At 34.3% G+C, this 17,906-nt stretch overlaps 1 protein-coding gene across 2 annotated transcripts in view; it reads left to right on the top strand.

Moving 5' to 3' along the window:
* Window positions 1–17,906, top strand: part of RCHY1 (ring finger and CHY zinc finger domain containing 1) — a 32,079-nt gene that overhangs the window by 5,266 nt on the left and 8,907 nt on the right. The window contains exons 3-7 of one of the 2 annotated variants that reach the window (XM_054485758.2): window positions 110–225; window positions 14,926–15,004; window positions 17,173–17,217; window positions 17,324–17,382; window positions 17,469–17,495. In XM_054485758.2, coding sequence (XP_054341733.1) covers window positions 110–225; window positions 14,926–15,004; window positions 17,173–17,217; window positions 17,324–17,382; window positions 17,469–17,495 — 326 coding nt within the window. Of the gene's footprint in view, window positions 1–109; window positions 226–14,925; window positions 15,005–17,172; window positions 17,218–17,323; window positions 17,383–17,468; window positions 17,496–17,906 lie in introns of those variants that run through there. The other variant, XM_054485760.2, reaches the window with a different exon arrangement.

The raw sequence follows: 17,906 nt of genomic DNA, 5'->3' as shown, positions 1-17,906 counted from the left end.
CTTGTAAAAATAAACTGCATATACTTAAACATAAATTCTAGATATTCAAATGGTAACTCAAAATGTTTTGTTTAGTTTATTGCAGTTTTTAATTATGTGTCTTTTTTAGGCCCAACAGACTTGTGAAGAATGTAGCACATTGTTTGGAGAATATTATTGTGATATATGCCATTTGTTTGACAAAGATAAGAAGCAGTATCACTGTGAAAACTGTGGAATTTGTAGGTACTGTATGTAAAATGTTCTTATCTAATTGCTTCTAATGTATATGCAATGATAGTTTTTAAAATCAACTTTATTAAGGTGTAATTTACATCTGATAAGATACATTCATTTTAAGTGTCCAATTCAGTGAGTTTTGATAAATACTGATATCTCTTTTACTGTCAGCATAATCAAGCTATAGAACATATCCATTCTAAAAAGTTTATTCATAAGTTGTTAATAATTTAATTTGCCCGTCAATTATTGTATAGCTATTTAGAATTTTACCTTTGGAATATAAAATATGTTTTATATAAAGTGTTTTATGGGCAACTGAGGTAGAGAATTGGGATAAATATTTCCTTTGTAAAAATTAGTATTTAAAAAATTATCAAGAAATACAGGGTGATTTTATAAAAATTGGAAAAAAACAGAAAAGTAGAAATAATAAAAATAAAATAACCTAGAGCCTTACCACAGACAAGCTACTGTTGACATGTCGGTGTATAAGGAATTATTTTCTTTCTTAAAAAACTGGAGTATTTTAGATGTATATTACAGCATATATGTAAAGTGTGTTTAAAGTACAGTACAGTGAATAAGCCACCGAGTTTAGGAAAGGAATGTCACCAATACTGTCAAAACCCAAGGTGTTCCATGTTCAGTCCTTTCTTCTTGTCCCTGCTGGGGGTAATCACTTTCTTGCTTTTTTTTTTTTTTTTTTAATATAGTTTGTTTTTAAGGAAGGATAACCAACCTACCAAAAGATACAGAAATTATAAGCAAATGACTTTATGAATTTTAACAAATGAACATACCTTTGTAACCACTACCCAGATCAAGAAACACAACGTTCATAGCACCTTCATAGCTTCCTGTGTGCCCCTTCCAAATTAATACACTTCCCCAAAGGTAACCAGTATGCTGACTTTTGGAAGTTTTTAATAAATGGAATCATATAGTATATGCTCTTTTGTGTTTTGTTTTGTATGTTTTAAGGCCATGTCTTTCAGTGGTCACATACTTAAAATTATTACATTTTCCTGTATGGTTGACCCATTTATTATTATATAATGTGTTTTTTTATCTTTAGTAATGTTTCCTGCCCTAGGCTCTACTGTATATCAGCTTTCTTTTGATGAGTTTTTGCATGTATATCCTTTTCCATTTAGACATTTTTGTATACTTACATTTAAGTCATGTGTCTTGTAAAACAGCATATAGTTGAGTTTTAATTTTTCAATCCAGTTTGATAAAACTGTCTTTTAATTGGAGTATGTAGTTCGTTTTTTATTAAGGTAGTTAGGATATGTTCGTGTTTCAATCTACAATTTTGGTAGTTTCTATTGCCTTAGTATTTGTCTTTTTTCCTCTCCTTTCTTGTCTTCTTTGGATTAATCCATTGCTTTCCTATTTGCTTTTATTCTCTATAGGCTTGTTAGTTATACATTTTTCAATTATTTTTCAATTATTTTTAATAATTGTTTTTCATAATTTTTAATAATTAATTTTCAATAATTATTCAATTATTTTTCAATTTTTCAATTATTTTCTTAGTGGTTATCCTAGAAATTATAACATACATCATTGGCTTACTAGAATAATACGTTTATCACTTCTTGAACAATATTAGGACCTTAAACACTAAGAGTCTTTATATGCTATTGTTGTTATATATTTGCTGTTTCTGTTGCCCTTCTTTCCTGTAAGTCTCCAGCTTACTTTTCTTCTGCTTGAAGAATTCTCTTTAGTATTTCTTTTAGTGAGTTCCTGCTGATGATACATTCTCTCAGGTTTTTTTTTTTTTTTTTTTTTGTCTCTGAAAAATGTCTTTTTTTGCCTTCATTTTTGAATATTTTTGCTGGGTGTAGAATTCTAAGTTTACAGGTGTTGGTTCTCCCTGACCTCCCAACACTTTAAAGGTATTCTGGTTCCATGGTTTCTGTTTAAAAATATCACTTCTCAGGATTATTATTGCTTCTTTGAAGTTAAAGTGTCTTTTATCCTCCTCTCACTGTTTTTTAAGTCATTGGTTGTTAGTATTTTTTTCATGTGTCCAGGTTTGATTGAGTGTAATATTTATCTGGCTTGGGGTTTGTAGCATTTCTTGAATCTGCGGCTTGATGTCTTCTGTCAATTTTGAAATATTTTTGGCCAGTTTCTCTTCAGATAAGATTTCTGTACCATTTTCCCACCTCTTCTGAGACTCCATCCCACAGATCTTTTTACTACATCCCATATCTCTTTTTTTTTTCCTATATTTCTCCTACTTTGATTTTCTTTATGCTTAAATTGGATACTTTCCACAGATTAACTTCTAGGTCTCTCTTCTGCTGTGTTGAATCTGCTGTTAAGCCTACCAAGTTATCTATTTATTTATTTAAGTTATAAAATTTATATTTTATCTTCATTCTTGTTATTTTCTAGTTGTCAGGTGAAATTCTTTACCTTTTTTTTCTTTGAATGTATTGATCACAGATAATTTAAAGGGCTGTGCCTAATAACTCCAATATCTTGATTACCTATGGGTAAGTTTTGTTTTCTGGTTTTTCTCCCTTGGTGTTTGGTTCTGCCTTTTGACATGCCTGATTTTTTTTTTAGTTGATTGTTGGGCATAATATGTAAAAATTTATTAAGCTCTGGATGCTATTTTTTTTCAGACAGAATTTAATTTTCTTTCAGAAGGCAGTTAATGTAGGGATGGATAACCTTAATCCAATTTAGCATTGATATGATTAGAGTCTAATTTTTGTTTTTTTTTGTACGTCCTGTTCTAGTTTGTTTTTTTCCCCCCCTTTATTCTTATGCTCCTAGGACATGGTCCCTTGGAGGTCTTGACTTAAAGCTAGGGTTGTTTACCAGGCCCATCTCTTTCGTGGTAGAACCTGGACTCCAAATTTTGGCCCCCTAGCATAGGAATACTTTCAGAGGGTTTACTTAGTTTCTTAGGCTCTTACCTGTTGCTCTCTGTTTAGTTTCTTAGCTTGTCACAGCACAGTTTAGGGTCTAAAAATCTCTCCAGGAAGAAAGAAGTAGAGACTATTGACTTTGCCTCAGTATATTTCCTTTCTCTCTGAGATCTTTGCCCTTCAAGCACTCAGTTGCTCTTTACTACTTTTAAACAGCTTGTTTGTTTTCTTTAAATTGAGTTTTTCTAGTTCTCAGTAGGAGTTTTAGTCCTATAGAAGCTACTTCGTCGTTGTGGAAGTAGAAGGTACAATATATGTTTCATTTTGCTTATTTTAAAAATCATATATATGGCCTTTTTTTCTTTCTTTTTGTTTTTTTTACTGAGCTCTGTTTCTAAGATTCATCCTATTTGATTAACTCTAATTTATTTTCACTTTTGTAGTGTTATTTCGTATATCACATCTACACATAGCTTCTAATTACCATACACAACCAAGAAAATCATACCCTCTTTTATTAGTGGATTTATTGACATTCAAGTTATTGTTACTGCAAAGTACACATCTCATGCTACATGGTAAATATTAAACTTCATGAGATCACGGTGTTTTCATATTTTAAATTTCTATACCTGGGAGTGCCTTATATCAGGGTCCCCAGTGCTTGGGGTGCAGATTCTGCTGCCTGGCCTGTTAGGAACTGAGCTGCCCAGCAGTGGGTGAGTGGTGGGTGATCGACCATTACTGTCTGAGCTCTGCCTCCTGTCACATCAGCGGTAGCATTAGATTCTCATAGAAGCACAAACCCTATTGTGAACTGTGCATTCAAGGGATCTAGGTTGTGTACTCCTTATGAGAATATAGTGCCTGATTATCTGAGGTGGAACAGTTTCATCCCGAAACCATCCCCCAACCTCGGTCCATGGAAAAATTGTCTTCCATGAAACTAGTCCCTGGTGCCAAAAAGGTTGGTGACCACTGCCATATATACAGTAGGTGCACAGTAATGTGTAGGCAGTACAGTGTTTTCAGTATTATGATAACCCTGAATATACTAGAAAAATTAGTCATCACCATTTACCATTTAAGTATAATGGATTCTTTTTATTTAAAAAAATATTTTAAGCCCTTTTATGAATAATGTGCAGACGAAAGAATAAAGGATAGTGAAAAGCGACTTCATTGGAAATTTTACTAAGAATTTGAACACTGCAAACCCAAATTTTAATTCCATGTATTCCAAGTTGAAGATAATGTGTGCTCAAATGTGTCAGTGTCCTTTGTAACTGCTGTTGACCCTTGAACAATGTTGGGGGTTAAGGGCACCAACTGCCAGCTCAGTTGAAAATCTGAGTATAACTTTCAACTCCCCACAACTTAACTACTAATAGTCTGCTACTGACTGGAAGTCTTATCAATAACACAAATAGCCAATTAATACATACTTTGTATGTTATATGTATTATATACTATATTCTTAGGATAAATTAGAGAAAAATATTAGGACCAATCATAAGGGGAAAATATGTTAACTGTTCATTAAGTGGAAATGGATCATCATAAAGGTCTTCATCCTTCTTCATGTTGAGTAGGCTGAAAAGAGGGAGGAAGAAGAGAGATTGGCTTTGCTATCTCAGGGGTGGCAGGGGTAGAAGAAAATCTGCTTATAAGTAGACCTGTGTACTTCAAATTTGTGTTGTTCAAGGGTCAACTGTATTTACTTGTCAGTTGTCATGCTTGAATCTGGCACATGTGCATTATGTAAATAATTGATACTAGATTTTAGATACATTTCTAATAGGTTCTAGCTTGTAATTACTTCTGGTTCTTCTTGTATTTGCATCATCAAAATGCAATACTAATTCCAGATCTCAAATACACCACTAATAAGTCTTGGCTTATCATTACTTCTGTACATACACTACCAAATTCAAATACATTTGAGAACTTTGAGAGTCATAATTTGGTTGAAGAAAAGATGGCTTTTCTTCATAATTGCATGCTCTGTAATTGCAAAACATTTTAATGAATTTTTTTTCATTTTTACATCATCTGTTTCCAAGTACTTTAACATATGTACCTGCCTTCAACGTTTGTCCACTTACGAACCATATTAAGTAAATTTTGGTGTACAAATGTCGTAAAAGATGGAAGAATATTATCACACATTCTTTAAGGATGTCCAGGTTTTTGTCATGAAATAATGTAATTTGAAGTCCTTCCTAATAAATGACTAAGTGAGGATACCATATTTTCTTTTTTTTTTAAAATTAATTTCTTTTTGAGACGGAGTCTCACTCTGTCACCCAGGCTGGAGTGCAGTGGCGTGATCTCGGCTCACTGCAGCCTCCGCCTCCTGGGTTCAAGCAATTCTGCCTCAGCCTCCCGAGTAGCTGGGATTACAGGCACTCGCCACCACAGCCGGCTAATTTTTGTATTTTTAGTAGAGATGGGGTTTCACTGTGTTAGCCAGGATGGTCTTGATCTCCTGACCCTGTGATCCGCGGCCTCCCAAAATGCTGGAATTACAGGTGTGAGCCACTGTGCCCGGCCACCATATTTTCTTTTTGTCCTTAGAAATATATTGTTCATTCCTTTTTTTCAGTGAGACTGTTCATATAGTACATCATCTGAAAATCGTAATCTGATTTATTGCTTATAGGATTGATTTCACCATCATTATAATTAGAGTCCAGAGCACTGGTTCTCAACTGGGGACAGTTTTTTCCCAGGTGATATCTGGCAATGCCTGGAGACATTTTTAGCTGTTGTAACCAGGGGTTGAGGGGTAGCGGATGCTAATGACATCTACTGGATAGAGACCAGGGATGCTACTAAACATCCTGTAATGTGCAAGACGCTTTCCTGCTACAAAGTATTATCTGGTTCAAAATGTAAATATTGCCTAGGTGGAGAACCTTCAGTCTAGAGTGGTTATTTGCCTTTTTGCATTTATCTTCTACTTTGTCTAAATTTTCCTGTCTTTTTTTTTTCTGTTTGTGAAAAATGAAAAATTCTGATTTCTCAACTGTGTTCAAGGGAAAATACAAAGAAGGTATCTGCAGACTCTTTGTTGCCTTCTGGAAAGATGATGTAATACTTTGAGCAGTACAGAAAGAAAACCGAAGGATTATGCATTAGTGATTATTTCATGTCATTCTTTCATGTTTCTACATGAAAGGTCTTTCTACCATGCTTTGCATTTTAGTCTTTTTGTTAGGATAGTTGGGAACGATTGATAATTAATGTGAAAGGATCCCTAGGATGCTGAAATACCAAAATTAGGAAAAATAAGGTTAAGATTCCATAATGTATCAGATTTATGAAAGGTTCAATGGACCCATATGATAATTGCAAACAGAATAGAATGAGTTTATTCTATTAAAGAAAAAGTAGATTTTCTTCTTTAGAAGATTTCTTTTTTCTTTTTTTTTGAGACAGAGTCTCACTCTGGCGCCCAGGCTGGAGTGCAGTGGCACGATCTCGGCTCACTGCAAGCCCTGCCTCCCGGGTTCATGCCATTCTCCTGCCTCAGCCTCCCAAGTAGCTGGGACTACAGGCGCCCGCCACCACGCCTGGCTAATTTTTTGTATTTTTAATAGAGATGGGGTTTCACCGTGTTAGCCAGGATGGTCTCGATCTCCTGACCTCGTGATCCGCCTGCCTTGGCCTCCCGAAGTGCTGGGATTACAGGTGTGAGCCACCGTGCCCGGCCTTCTTTGGAAGATTTCTGAAGAAAGAATAAATGTCATAAAATATTCATCTTTAAAACAGAATTTGATTAAAAAAAGAACTAGACCTGGGTACAGAGTGAATATTGTATAAAAAAGGCTTTTGCTGTCATAAAGGTTTGTTAAATGCTGAATTTAATCAAAATCCCTTCTCAGAACTTTTTTTTTTTGAGACAGAGTTTCGCTCTTGTTGCTCAGGCTGGAGTACAATGGCACTGTCTTGGCTCACTGCAACCTCTGCCTCCTGGGTTCAAGAGATTCTCCTGCCTCAGCCTCCCGAGTAGCTGGCATTATAGGCATGCACCACCATGCCCAGCTAATTTTGTATTTTCAGTAGAGATGAGGTTTCTCCATGTTGGTCAGGCTAGTCTCGAACTCCCTACCTCAGGTGATCCTCCCACCTTGGCCTCCCAAAGTGCTGGGATTATAGGCGTGAGCCACCGCACCAAGCCTTTACAGAACTTTTAACTTGTTAATTGTACAGTGCAAATATCCAAGTATATTGAGTTTCTAATAACAGTGTTTGATTATAGAATCCTTTTCATGTTCAGTGGAACATAATTAGAAGATGTTTAATGTATAGAATAACAATTTTCAAATAGAAAAGTTGTTTTATGTTACTGGGTATTGTAATATTATGTGACTCAGGTTATAGACAAATAATTATGTTCACTTCAAGTAGGCATTTTAGGAGGCATTTTATCTTGTCATTGTTCAAAAATATTTGAAATGTTTATTTTCTGCAGTTGCTTTTAATGAGTGCGTATGGCATACTGAAAAATTACCCTCGAGGATTTTTGAGTTCTTTTGATTTTTAAAAAATCTGCCAAAAGATATTGGAAGCAAAATCTATTAAGATTGACAAATACTGTCTTTAGTCAAATGACATGTGATCATTAATAATGACTATTGTTTTTTAAATAATAAAAATATTAAAAGAGCTGGGCGCAGTGACTCCACCTCTAATCCTAGCACTTTGGGAGGCCAAGGTGGGCAGATCACCTGAGGTCAGGAGTTTGAGACCAGCCTGACCAACACGGAGAAACCCTGTCTCTACTAAAAATACAAAATTAGTCAGGCATGGTGGTATATGTCTGTAATCCCAGCTATTCGGGGGGCTGAGGCAGGAGAATTGCTTGAACCTGGGAGGCGGAGGTTACAGTGAGCCAAAATCGTGCCATTGCACTCCAGCCTGGGCAACAAGAGCAAAACTCTGTCAAAAAAAAAAATATATATATGTATGTATATATATATAAATAAAATACATATTTTATTATATATAGTATATATAAAAATTATAAATATATTTGAGAAACTGGTTAGAGTTGAAAACTATCCTTTCATGATAACTTTTTAAAAAATGTTATTTGAATGTATTAATTCCTGTATTTTTGTTTGAAAATCAGTGTTTTTGGAGCTGCACATTCTTGATAGTCTTTTGCACCAAGTCTTTTTTGGGAATTAAACATTTTTGTCTTAGGTATATCATGAAAGTTTGTCATTGCTTTTAGTTCATTAAATAAATCTATAAGGCAAGGATGAACAGGTCTTCTTGGCATAGCTTTCCTACTGAAATTTCTACTCTTGACCCTATTGCTTCATCTAAGATATATCTGACTCTCATCTGGAGGTGTGGGCTTGAAAAATTGCTGTTCATCCTTAGGCAAGAATCACTGTAAGCAAATCAAGTGCTTCTTACAGAGTTTAATAGTGTATTATTCCTGATTTATGTTTTAAAATAGCTTCATTATAGTTATAGATTATCTTTGGACTGTGGCTATATTTCTCAAAGACTGATGTGCCCTAAAGATGGGGTTTCAGTTTTCGGTAAATACGGGCAAACATCTGGTCTTAATTTTTTGGTAATGGACATATATCCTTACTGTAATGTACAAGAATGAGCTTTTTAAAAAGTAAGGAAGTAACCAGTTTCTCATTGTTATTAAATAAGCACCAGAGCTTATTATAAGACAGAGTCGCATAGCAGAAGTGGTTGCTGTGTTCTGATTATCCTTATTTGTATTGACATGTATTAGATGTACATGTTTTTGGACTACGTGTGATAATTCAGTGCATTCATATAATCAAATCAGGGTAATTGGGTTATCCATTACCTTAAATATTTATTGTTTTTTGAGAAAGGGTCTTGCTCTGTTGCCCAGGCTGGAGTGCAATTGCACAATCACGACTCACTGCAGCCTTGACCTCCCAGGTTTATGTGATCTTCCCACCTCAGCCTCCTGGGTAGCTGGGACTATAGGTATGTGCCACCGTGCCCAGCTAATTTTTTGTGGAGATGGGGTTTCCCCATGTTGCCCAGGCTTAAATATTTATGCTAGAAACATTTGAATTAATTCTCTTTTAGCTAGTTTGAAATGTATAATCAATTAATGTAAACCGTAGTCACCCTACTGATCTGTCAAACACCAGGGCTTATTTCTTCTAAGTGTATATTTGTATACATTAATCAACTTTTCTTCATCCCCTCCCCCACCCCATCCTCCCTACCCTTGTAGGCTTCTGGTATCTTCCAGCCTACTCTCTGTCTTCATGACATCCAGTTTTTAGCTCCCACATATGATTGAGAACATGTGATATTTGTCTTCCTGTGGTTGGCTTGTTTCGCTTAACATAATGACCTCCATCCTATCCATGTTGCTGTAAATGACAGGATTTCATTCTTTTTAACGGCTGAGTAATACTCCATAGTGTATGTATACCATATTTTCTTTATCCATTCATCCACTGATGGACACTAAGGTTGATTCCATATTTTGGCTATTGTGAGTAGTGCTGCAGTAAACATGGGAGTGCAGATACCCTTTGATATACTGATTTCCCCTTAGATATGTACTTGTAGTGGACTTGCTGGATCATATGGTAGCTCTATGTTTAGTCTTTTTGAGGACTCTCCATACAGATTGCCACAGTGGCTGTATTAATTTATATTTCTACAAGTAGTATACAAGGGTTCCACTTTCTCTATATCCTCACCAGCATCTGTTATTCCCGTCTTTTATGATATAAGCCATTCTAACTTGGATGTGATGATACCTCATTGTGGTTTTGATTTCTGTTTCTCTGAAGATTAGTGATGTCGAGTATTTTCTCACATACCTGTTGGCCATTTGTTTGTCTTTTGAGAAATTACTGTACAGGTCTTTGGACTATTTTTAAATCAGATTTTTTTTGTTATTAAGTTGTCTGAGCTCTTTTTATGTTTTGGTTATTAATTCCTTGTCAGGTGGATAGTTTGCAAATAGTTTCTCTCATTCTGTGGGTTGTCTCTTCACTTGTTTGTTTCCCTGTGCTGTGCAGAAGCTTTTTAGCTTAATGTAATTCTGTCTGTTTTTGTTTCAGTTGTGCGTGCTTTTGAGATCTTACACAAAAAGATCTTTGCCAAGATCAGTGTCCTGGAGAGTTTCCCCAGTGTTTTCTTTCATTAGTTTTATAGTTTCAGGTCTTAGATTTAAGTCTTTAATCCATTTTGATTTGATTTCTGTGTACAGTGAGAGATAAGCATCTAGTTTCATGCTTCTGCATATGGTATCCTGTTTTTTTCTGCACTATTTATTGAAGAGATTGTCCTTTTTCTGTTGTACATTTTTAGCACCTTTCTTGAATATGAGTTAGCCGTAAATGCATACATTTATATGTGGGTTCTCTGTTCTGTATAATTGGTCTGTTTGTCTCTTTTTATGCCAGTACCATGCTGATTTGATTACAATAGCTTTGTAGTATATTTTGAAGTTAGGTAGTGTGAAGCCTCTCCAGTTTTTTTTTTTTTTTTTTTGCTCAGGATTGCTTTGACTATTCAGGGTCTTTTGTGGCTCCATATAAATTTTAGGATTTCTTTTCTTTCTCTTCCTTCCTTCCTTTCTTTAAATGTTTGCTGTAATTCAGCAGTGAAGCCATCAGGTTGTGGGCTTTTCTTTGATGTGAAACTTTTTGTCATGGCTTCAATCTCATTACTTTTTACTGGCTTATTGAGGTTTTTTCGTGGTTCAATCTCAGAAGGTTGGATGTGTCCAGGAATTTATCTATTCTAGGTTTTCCAATTTGTGGTCAAATAGTTGTTTGTAATAGTATCTATCTTTGTATTTCTGTGGTCTGAGTTCTTATGTCTTCTGTTTCTGGTTTTCTTTTTTTTGTAGTCTATTAAATTTTTTTTGATTCTATCTTTTCAAAAACACCAGCTTTTGTTTTATTGGTCTTTTGTATTGTGTTTTTAGTCTCACTCTCATTTTTTTCTGCTCTGCTCTTTATTATTTCTTTCCTTTTACCAATTTTGAGTTTGTGAAATCTGTCCTGGGGGTAATCCAGTCATCTTTATTTTTCTTCTGTGCACGTCTTTTCTTTTCTGTCTTTCAAAATGGCTGCTTTTAAGATTTTTTTCTTTGTCTCTGGTTTTGATAATTAGATTATGACGTTCCATTGTATAGTTTTCTTCATGTTGCTTGTGCTTAGGGTTTGTTGAGCTTTTTGAATCCATTGGTTTATAGTGTTTTTCATTAATTTCAGGAATATTTTGGCTATTACTATTTCAGATGTTTTTTCAGTCCTCCTCTTCCCCTGCTTCCTACCTTAGGGATCTCCAGTTGCATGTGTTAAAAGAAAAACTTAAGACAAATTAAACTTAACAGAGTTTAATTGAGCAAAGAATGATTTGCAAGTTGGGTAGCTCCAAAATGATAATAGGTTCAGACTAACCTTGGCTCTGCCACGTGGTCAGAGAGGATTTATGGACAGGCAAAGGAAAGTGACAGACAGAAAATGAGTAAGTTACGGAAACAGCTGGATTGGTTACAGCTCAGCATTTGCCTTATTTGAACACAATTTGAACAGAGGACTGCCTGTGATTGGATGAAACTTGGTGATTGGTTGGTACAAGAGTAGGTTACTATATGTAAACACATCCCAGTTAGGTTTACTGTATGTAAACACATCCCAGTTAGGTTACAGTTAACTATGTACAGCAAAGCCTTTTAGGACGATCTTAAAATATGTAGGAGGCAGCGTTAGGCTCAACTGAACACATGTATGTTAGGTTGTTTGAAGTTGTCTCAACAGCTTACTCATGCTCTGTCATTTTAAAAAAATTCCCTTTTCTTCCTATTTCATTTCAGATAGTTTCTGTTACTGTGCCTTCAAGCTGACTAACCTTTTTGTTAGCAATATCAAACTTGCCATTAGTTTCATCAGTGTATTTTTAAATCTCAGACATTGTAGTTTTTATGTCTAGAAGTTTGATCTGGGTCTTTAAACATATTTTACGTATTTAATACTTTTTTAATGTAATGGTATACAGTTATAATAACTTTTAATGCCTTGTTTTAATTCTAACATCTGTGTCCGTTCTGGGTTGATTGATTGATTATTCTTCTCATTTTAGGTTGTGTTTTTCTGCCTCTTTGTTGCCTGGTTATTGTGGGTTGGATATCAGATGTGATTTTTCTTTTTATCATGTTTAGTGCTGGGTATTTTTGTATTCCTATAAATCTTCTTGAGCTTTGTTTTGGGATGCAGTTAAGTTACTTGGAAACAGTTTAGACTTTCTGGAATTTACTTTTCTAATTTGTTAGGTAGATCTACAGAAGGGCTTATCCTAGGGCTATTCTCCACTATTGAGGCAATATCCTTCTGAATACTCTACCTGGAGCCTGCGAATTATGAGTTTCCCCAGTCTGTTTGGTGGGATCAGGCACTGTTCCTAGCCATGTGTAAGTAGTACTGTTCTTCTCATTCTTTAGAAGGTTGTTTCCCTGGCTTTAGGTAGTTTTCTTACATCCATGAGCTGATATGTATCCTACTAAATATTTCAGAGGTTTCTCTGTGCAGCTGTCTCCTATCTGATGCTCTGTCCTATGAATCTGTCTTAGTTTCTCTAGACTGTCTCAGCTCATCATTTCAATCATGATGTCTTCCTAGCTCACCCTTAGTTCTTCTAACCTGTCCTGGCCTCAAAACTCTTTAGGCAATAAATGAGCAATTTTAGGGCTCGCTTACTTTGTTTCTTGTCTCTCACAGATCACTCTGTGTTGTTGCCTGATGTTCAGTGAAACTGCTGTTTCATATATTCTATCTTTTGTCATTATTTTTTCAGATGGGAGGGTAGATCTGATCTCAGTTATTCTATCTTTGGCAGTAGTGGAAACGTCCCTGCAGAATTTTACTTACGGAGTTTGACAGGCTATTCTCAAGTTCATTTGTAAGAGAAAATTCACAATAGCTGAATAAATTATGAAGGAAGGACAACGAAGAGTGCATTGCCATTCCACATGTCAAAACATGATAAAGCTATAGTAATTCAAATAGTTTGCTGTTTGCGCGGGAATAGACGAATAGATAAATGGACATAGAGTGTGTGTGTGTGTGTATATACACAGACAAATATTTATACATATGAGTTTATGGCAAAAGTGACATTTCAAATCAGGAAAGGGTAGTATTAAGATAATTGATTATCCATTCGGAAACCAAAAATTGACTCTCTTCAAACTGTATTCATTAGAATATGGATTTAACGTCTTGTGACAGAAACCCAAAGTAATGGTGGTTCAAGAAAGGCAGAAGTTCATTTCTCGTGGAAATAAATCTGAGTTGTGTAGCTAAACAGGAACTCAGGCTCTTCTTGTTTTTTGCCTTGTCACCCATAAGATATTTTCTTGTCTCTGTAGTCTAAAATGCCTCACATTCTGGTCGTAGAAAGGCTACAGTTAGGTGAAGGGAAGGCATATTTTTCCTCTTGAGGGCACAATGCAGAATTTTCATGTATCTCTTCTGTTCCCAACCTCCAGGTATGTTGGAAAATAGTCTTTATTCAGGACAGTTCTGAATAGCTCAGTGCCTAGCTAAATACCCTATTATTGTAGAAGAAGTGGAGAATAGAAATTTAGGGACAAGTAGCAATCTAACCTTTGCCATATATAGCAAATTTCAAATGGATTAAAGAAAAATATAAAAATGAAAAGCTGTAAGTACTAGAAGTATACATAGGAGAGTCTGTTTATGATCTATAGGTTACAAAAGTTTCCTAAACAAGAGGCAGAAAGCATAAGCTATACAGGAAAATATTGATGACTTTTTACTACATAGTAATTAAAAATGGCTATATGACAAAGTTAAGAGAAATCACAGACCAGAAAAGTAAATATAAAATATTCAAATAAAAAATTGATATTGATGATATATAAATATAATGCATGCAAATGAAAACATTGATATTCATTATATAAATAAAAAACTAATATTCATGATATATTTTTTACCTGTAAATTGGTTAAAAACAAATAGTTCAGTAGAAAAATGGACAGAGCATATGAACAGACAATCCACAGAGAAATCCAAGTAGTTCATAAACATTAATGTACAGTCCCTGTCTCATAATTTGCAAAATGCAAATTAAAATGACATCTTTTGTTTGTCTATAATACAAGTAACCATGTTAGCCAAAGTGTGGGGAGTATAAATTGGTACTGTCTATTTGGAGGTCAGTTTGGCAGTATCACAATTAATGTTGCAACATCTTCTAACTCAGTAGTTTCACTTCTGGGAATCTTGTAAAAAATAATCAACATGTGGACTAAGTGATGTCTGGACAAGGATGTTTACTGTATCATTGTAGCAACTAAAGATCATAAATTATGATCTTTATGAGGGAATATTTAAAAAAATTAGTATACATCCATGCCATTAATGTAGCTATTAAGAAGAATGAAGTGGTTTTGTGTAGACAGACATAAAATCCTCAGAATATATTAAGTGAAAAAAAGTTGCAGAACAGCATCTGTAGAAAGAATCCATTAATATAAGAAATCAAACCCGAAGTGTGTGTGTGTGTCTGTGTTTCTCTATTTTTGCAATTTTATAGAAAAAGAAAAGAAAGCCCTAGAAGGGTAGATACCACTCTGTATAGTGCTTACATTTGGAGAGGGATGTTGGGGAGATAGGGATTTATCCCATATTCTCCCTTGTGGCTGGAAATTTTTTTTACAGGGACTAAACTTGTATTTTACATAATGAACAAATCATGACTGTAGTAAAAAATAATCTAATCTTTTGGCTCTCATGTGTTTTGCTAGGATTGGTCCAAAGGAAGATTTTTTCCATTGTTTGAAATGTAACTTATGCCTAGCTATGAATCTTCAAGGAAGACACAAGGTATATAATTTAGTTTGTATAATTTTTAAAGTATTACAGTGTTTTTGAAACAAGCTTAACTTCTAATATGTTTTGGAAGCATGCTAATTTTCATGTATTTCCAAGTGCAACTATATTGCTTTTTTGAAAAGCAGTATTAACAAGTAGATATTTTAAAATATGTGTCTCAGAATATCTGATCTACAGTTCCTTTTCTTCTCTATAGTGTAAGAATGCTTATATCACTTACTAGCATAATGTTGGCAACTTCCAAGTTGGTTTATGGATTCTTACCATTGGTACTGCTTTTAAGAATAACTTTAAAACAGGAGAAATACTGAATGGTGTAACTTAATTAGCACAACATTCTAAGAAAATTCAGAAAATATTTTACTATTTCTTTTTATAATTAAGACATACATATTTTGAATCTGGATGTAGGAATTATGTCACAATCCCAGGCCCTTTTTCATTATTTAAAAAAAAAATCTAATAAAGTATTACATTATAGTACTGATTCTATCTACTGTAAGAATTTAATTAAGAGAATGGAGGATTGGTGTAAAGTGAAGTGTAAATCATAATTGTTCAAGTATAGGAAATTCCAGATAAGGGAGAACAGTGTAAGTAGCAACATTGTAGCTCTTGAGAGAGAGAGAGACAGATAGATATTAATTGGAAAGAGACTGTTTGAAATCATTTACTTAGTAGTATAGTAGGTTCGATAGAAGATAAGGATAATAAGTTATTGCAGAAATATAATATTAGCTAGAACTTGGCCTAAATAGTAAAGTGGTGAGGAAAATTGAGATGAATAATGAACATATATGATGTGGTAATGGTATTAAGGAAAAAGAATGAGGCAGAGTAAAGATGACTCTGAAGATTTTCAGCTCCAGCTTACGGTACTTGATTAGTAGATTGTAAATTTTTTGAAGATAAAAGATTGAGTTTGGTTTTTAAACTTGAGTTTGGGGTGATGGCAAGCCATGCTAATGGACATAGCCAGGAGTCAATAGTATCTTATAGATTACATTTCTATGATGTTCTGGTTTCCAAAGCATGTGTAGTGTGTGTGCAAACACTAATTCATTGCATCCTCACCTCGGTATTTACATTCCATCAACTCAGAGATGCCATTGATGATCAGATATGTTGTAATTGCGGGGATGTTAAAATGTATGTGTGAGGTGCACTTTAGAATCAAATGAAATATGTATTAATTTTATTTTATAAATAAGAAACATAAGACTAAAGCGGTGGCTAGTCCAAAATCTCAAGGGCTAGTAAATAGCAGAGCTAGGATTACAGTCTAGATTTTTAAACTTACTATTAAGCTTATTATTTTGAGGGTTTTTCTCCCCACTATACTGTCATCTTTCAAAAACTTATATCTTTTTTTGTTATGGTTTTTTTGTTATGTTGTTTTTCAGTTATCTTTTATTGTCTATATTACTAAGTGGTCCTGCCATCTATTAAGTGCTTCCGTTAAAAACCTGGGAGTCTTCCATGGCACAGTGCTTCCCCTTACCTCCTTGGATTTAACCAGACATTACATCTTGTCAAATTAAGAACTCTGGCTCTGAAGTTAGCCTGCTGGAGCTCCAGTTTAATTCTGCCTCTTATTAATGTGTGACTTTGGAAGTTACTTAGCTTCTCTAGGCCTCCACTGCTTTAACTGTAAAATGGTATAACAATCATAGCCTATTTCATCTAGGATTGTGAGATTTAATTGATCTTATACAGGTACTGTGCTGAACATGGCATGTAGTAAATTTCAATAATATGAACTATTATTACCAATATTATTAGTAAGTAGTTGAGCTTACTAATTTAGGTCACTGGCTTTGGAGCAAAACATACATAATATGCAAAGGTTCCAAATCTTATTATCTTTGGATCTTGGGTAAGTGTCTTAAATTCCTAAGTCACTTTCCTTATTTGTGAAATGAAGGTAATCTCAATAATGTTTATTGAGCATTTTCATTGTATCAGATAATATGCCAAGCCTGAAATAGTGTGAGATTTAAATAACTATTAAAAATCTCTTCTGACATATAAAAAGCATATATTAATGTTAGCTATTATTTTTAGTAAGTTGGTTTTGTTAATTTTTATTATTAATATTGTTATACCTGACATTTTAATCTAGTTAAGCTTTTGTTAATGTGAATTTCTCTTTTAAACAGTGTATTGAAAATGTGTCCCGACAGAATTGTCCAATATGTTTGGAGGTAGGCTTAAAATATTTTTTACTTTGGAAGTCTCAGCTTTTGAATTTAAAATACTTGGATGTTTATATTGTCTTCATACAAGCACTAACATTTATTTCATTTACAGGACATTCACACATCCCGTGTTGTTGCTCATGTCTTGCCATGTGGACATCTTTTACATAGGTAAAGTAACATCTTTTTCTCAATGATGTTTGAAAATAGTGGAGACAGTTTTTGTTTTACTAAAATAATCTTATATTTTCTTTCAGAACGTGTTATGAAGAAATGTTGAAAGAGTGAGTGTTTGGGATTTTAAAAATAATTGTAAGATGTTTGATTTTTTTGTGTGTGTGGTGTGGGGAGGTGGACAAACATTGTTACTTATACTATATTGGGCATGGCAATATTTATATTGAAATGGGTAGCGTAGATGAATATTGTTAAAACCAGACAAAGCGTCTTGGATATAGAACTACACTTTTGCCATGTGTTTCTCTTAAACCTTGTCTCCTCCCACAATTTGAGATAGTTACCTCTTTTTTTTCTGGCCATATATACCAGGAAGTGCAGTTTTTGCCAGATGCAGTTATAGTGTTGTAAAAATGCTGAAAAATATTGCTAAAAATTTGTTAGGTTGTTATATTGGCCAAGTATAGTAAACTAAAAGAAAGTAGGTGAAGTGATCATTAAAGCTAAGACTTTATTAG

The sequence above is a fragment of the Pongo pygmaeus genome, chromosome 3, assembly GCF_028885625.2.
Source record: "Pongo pygmaeus isolate AG05252 chromosome 3, NHGRI_mPonPyg2-v2.0_pri, whole genome shotgun sequence".
In the NCBI taxonomy this organism is placed as follows: domain Eukaryota; kingdom Metazoa; phylum Chordata; class Mammalia; order Primates; family Hominidae; genus Pongo; species Pongo pygmaeus.
The sequence above is the reverse complement of the archived record's forward strand: the minus strand, read 5'-3'. Positions and strand labels throughout refer to the sequence as shown.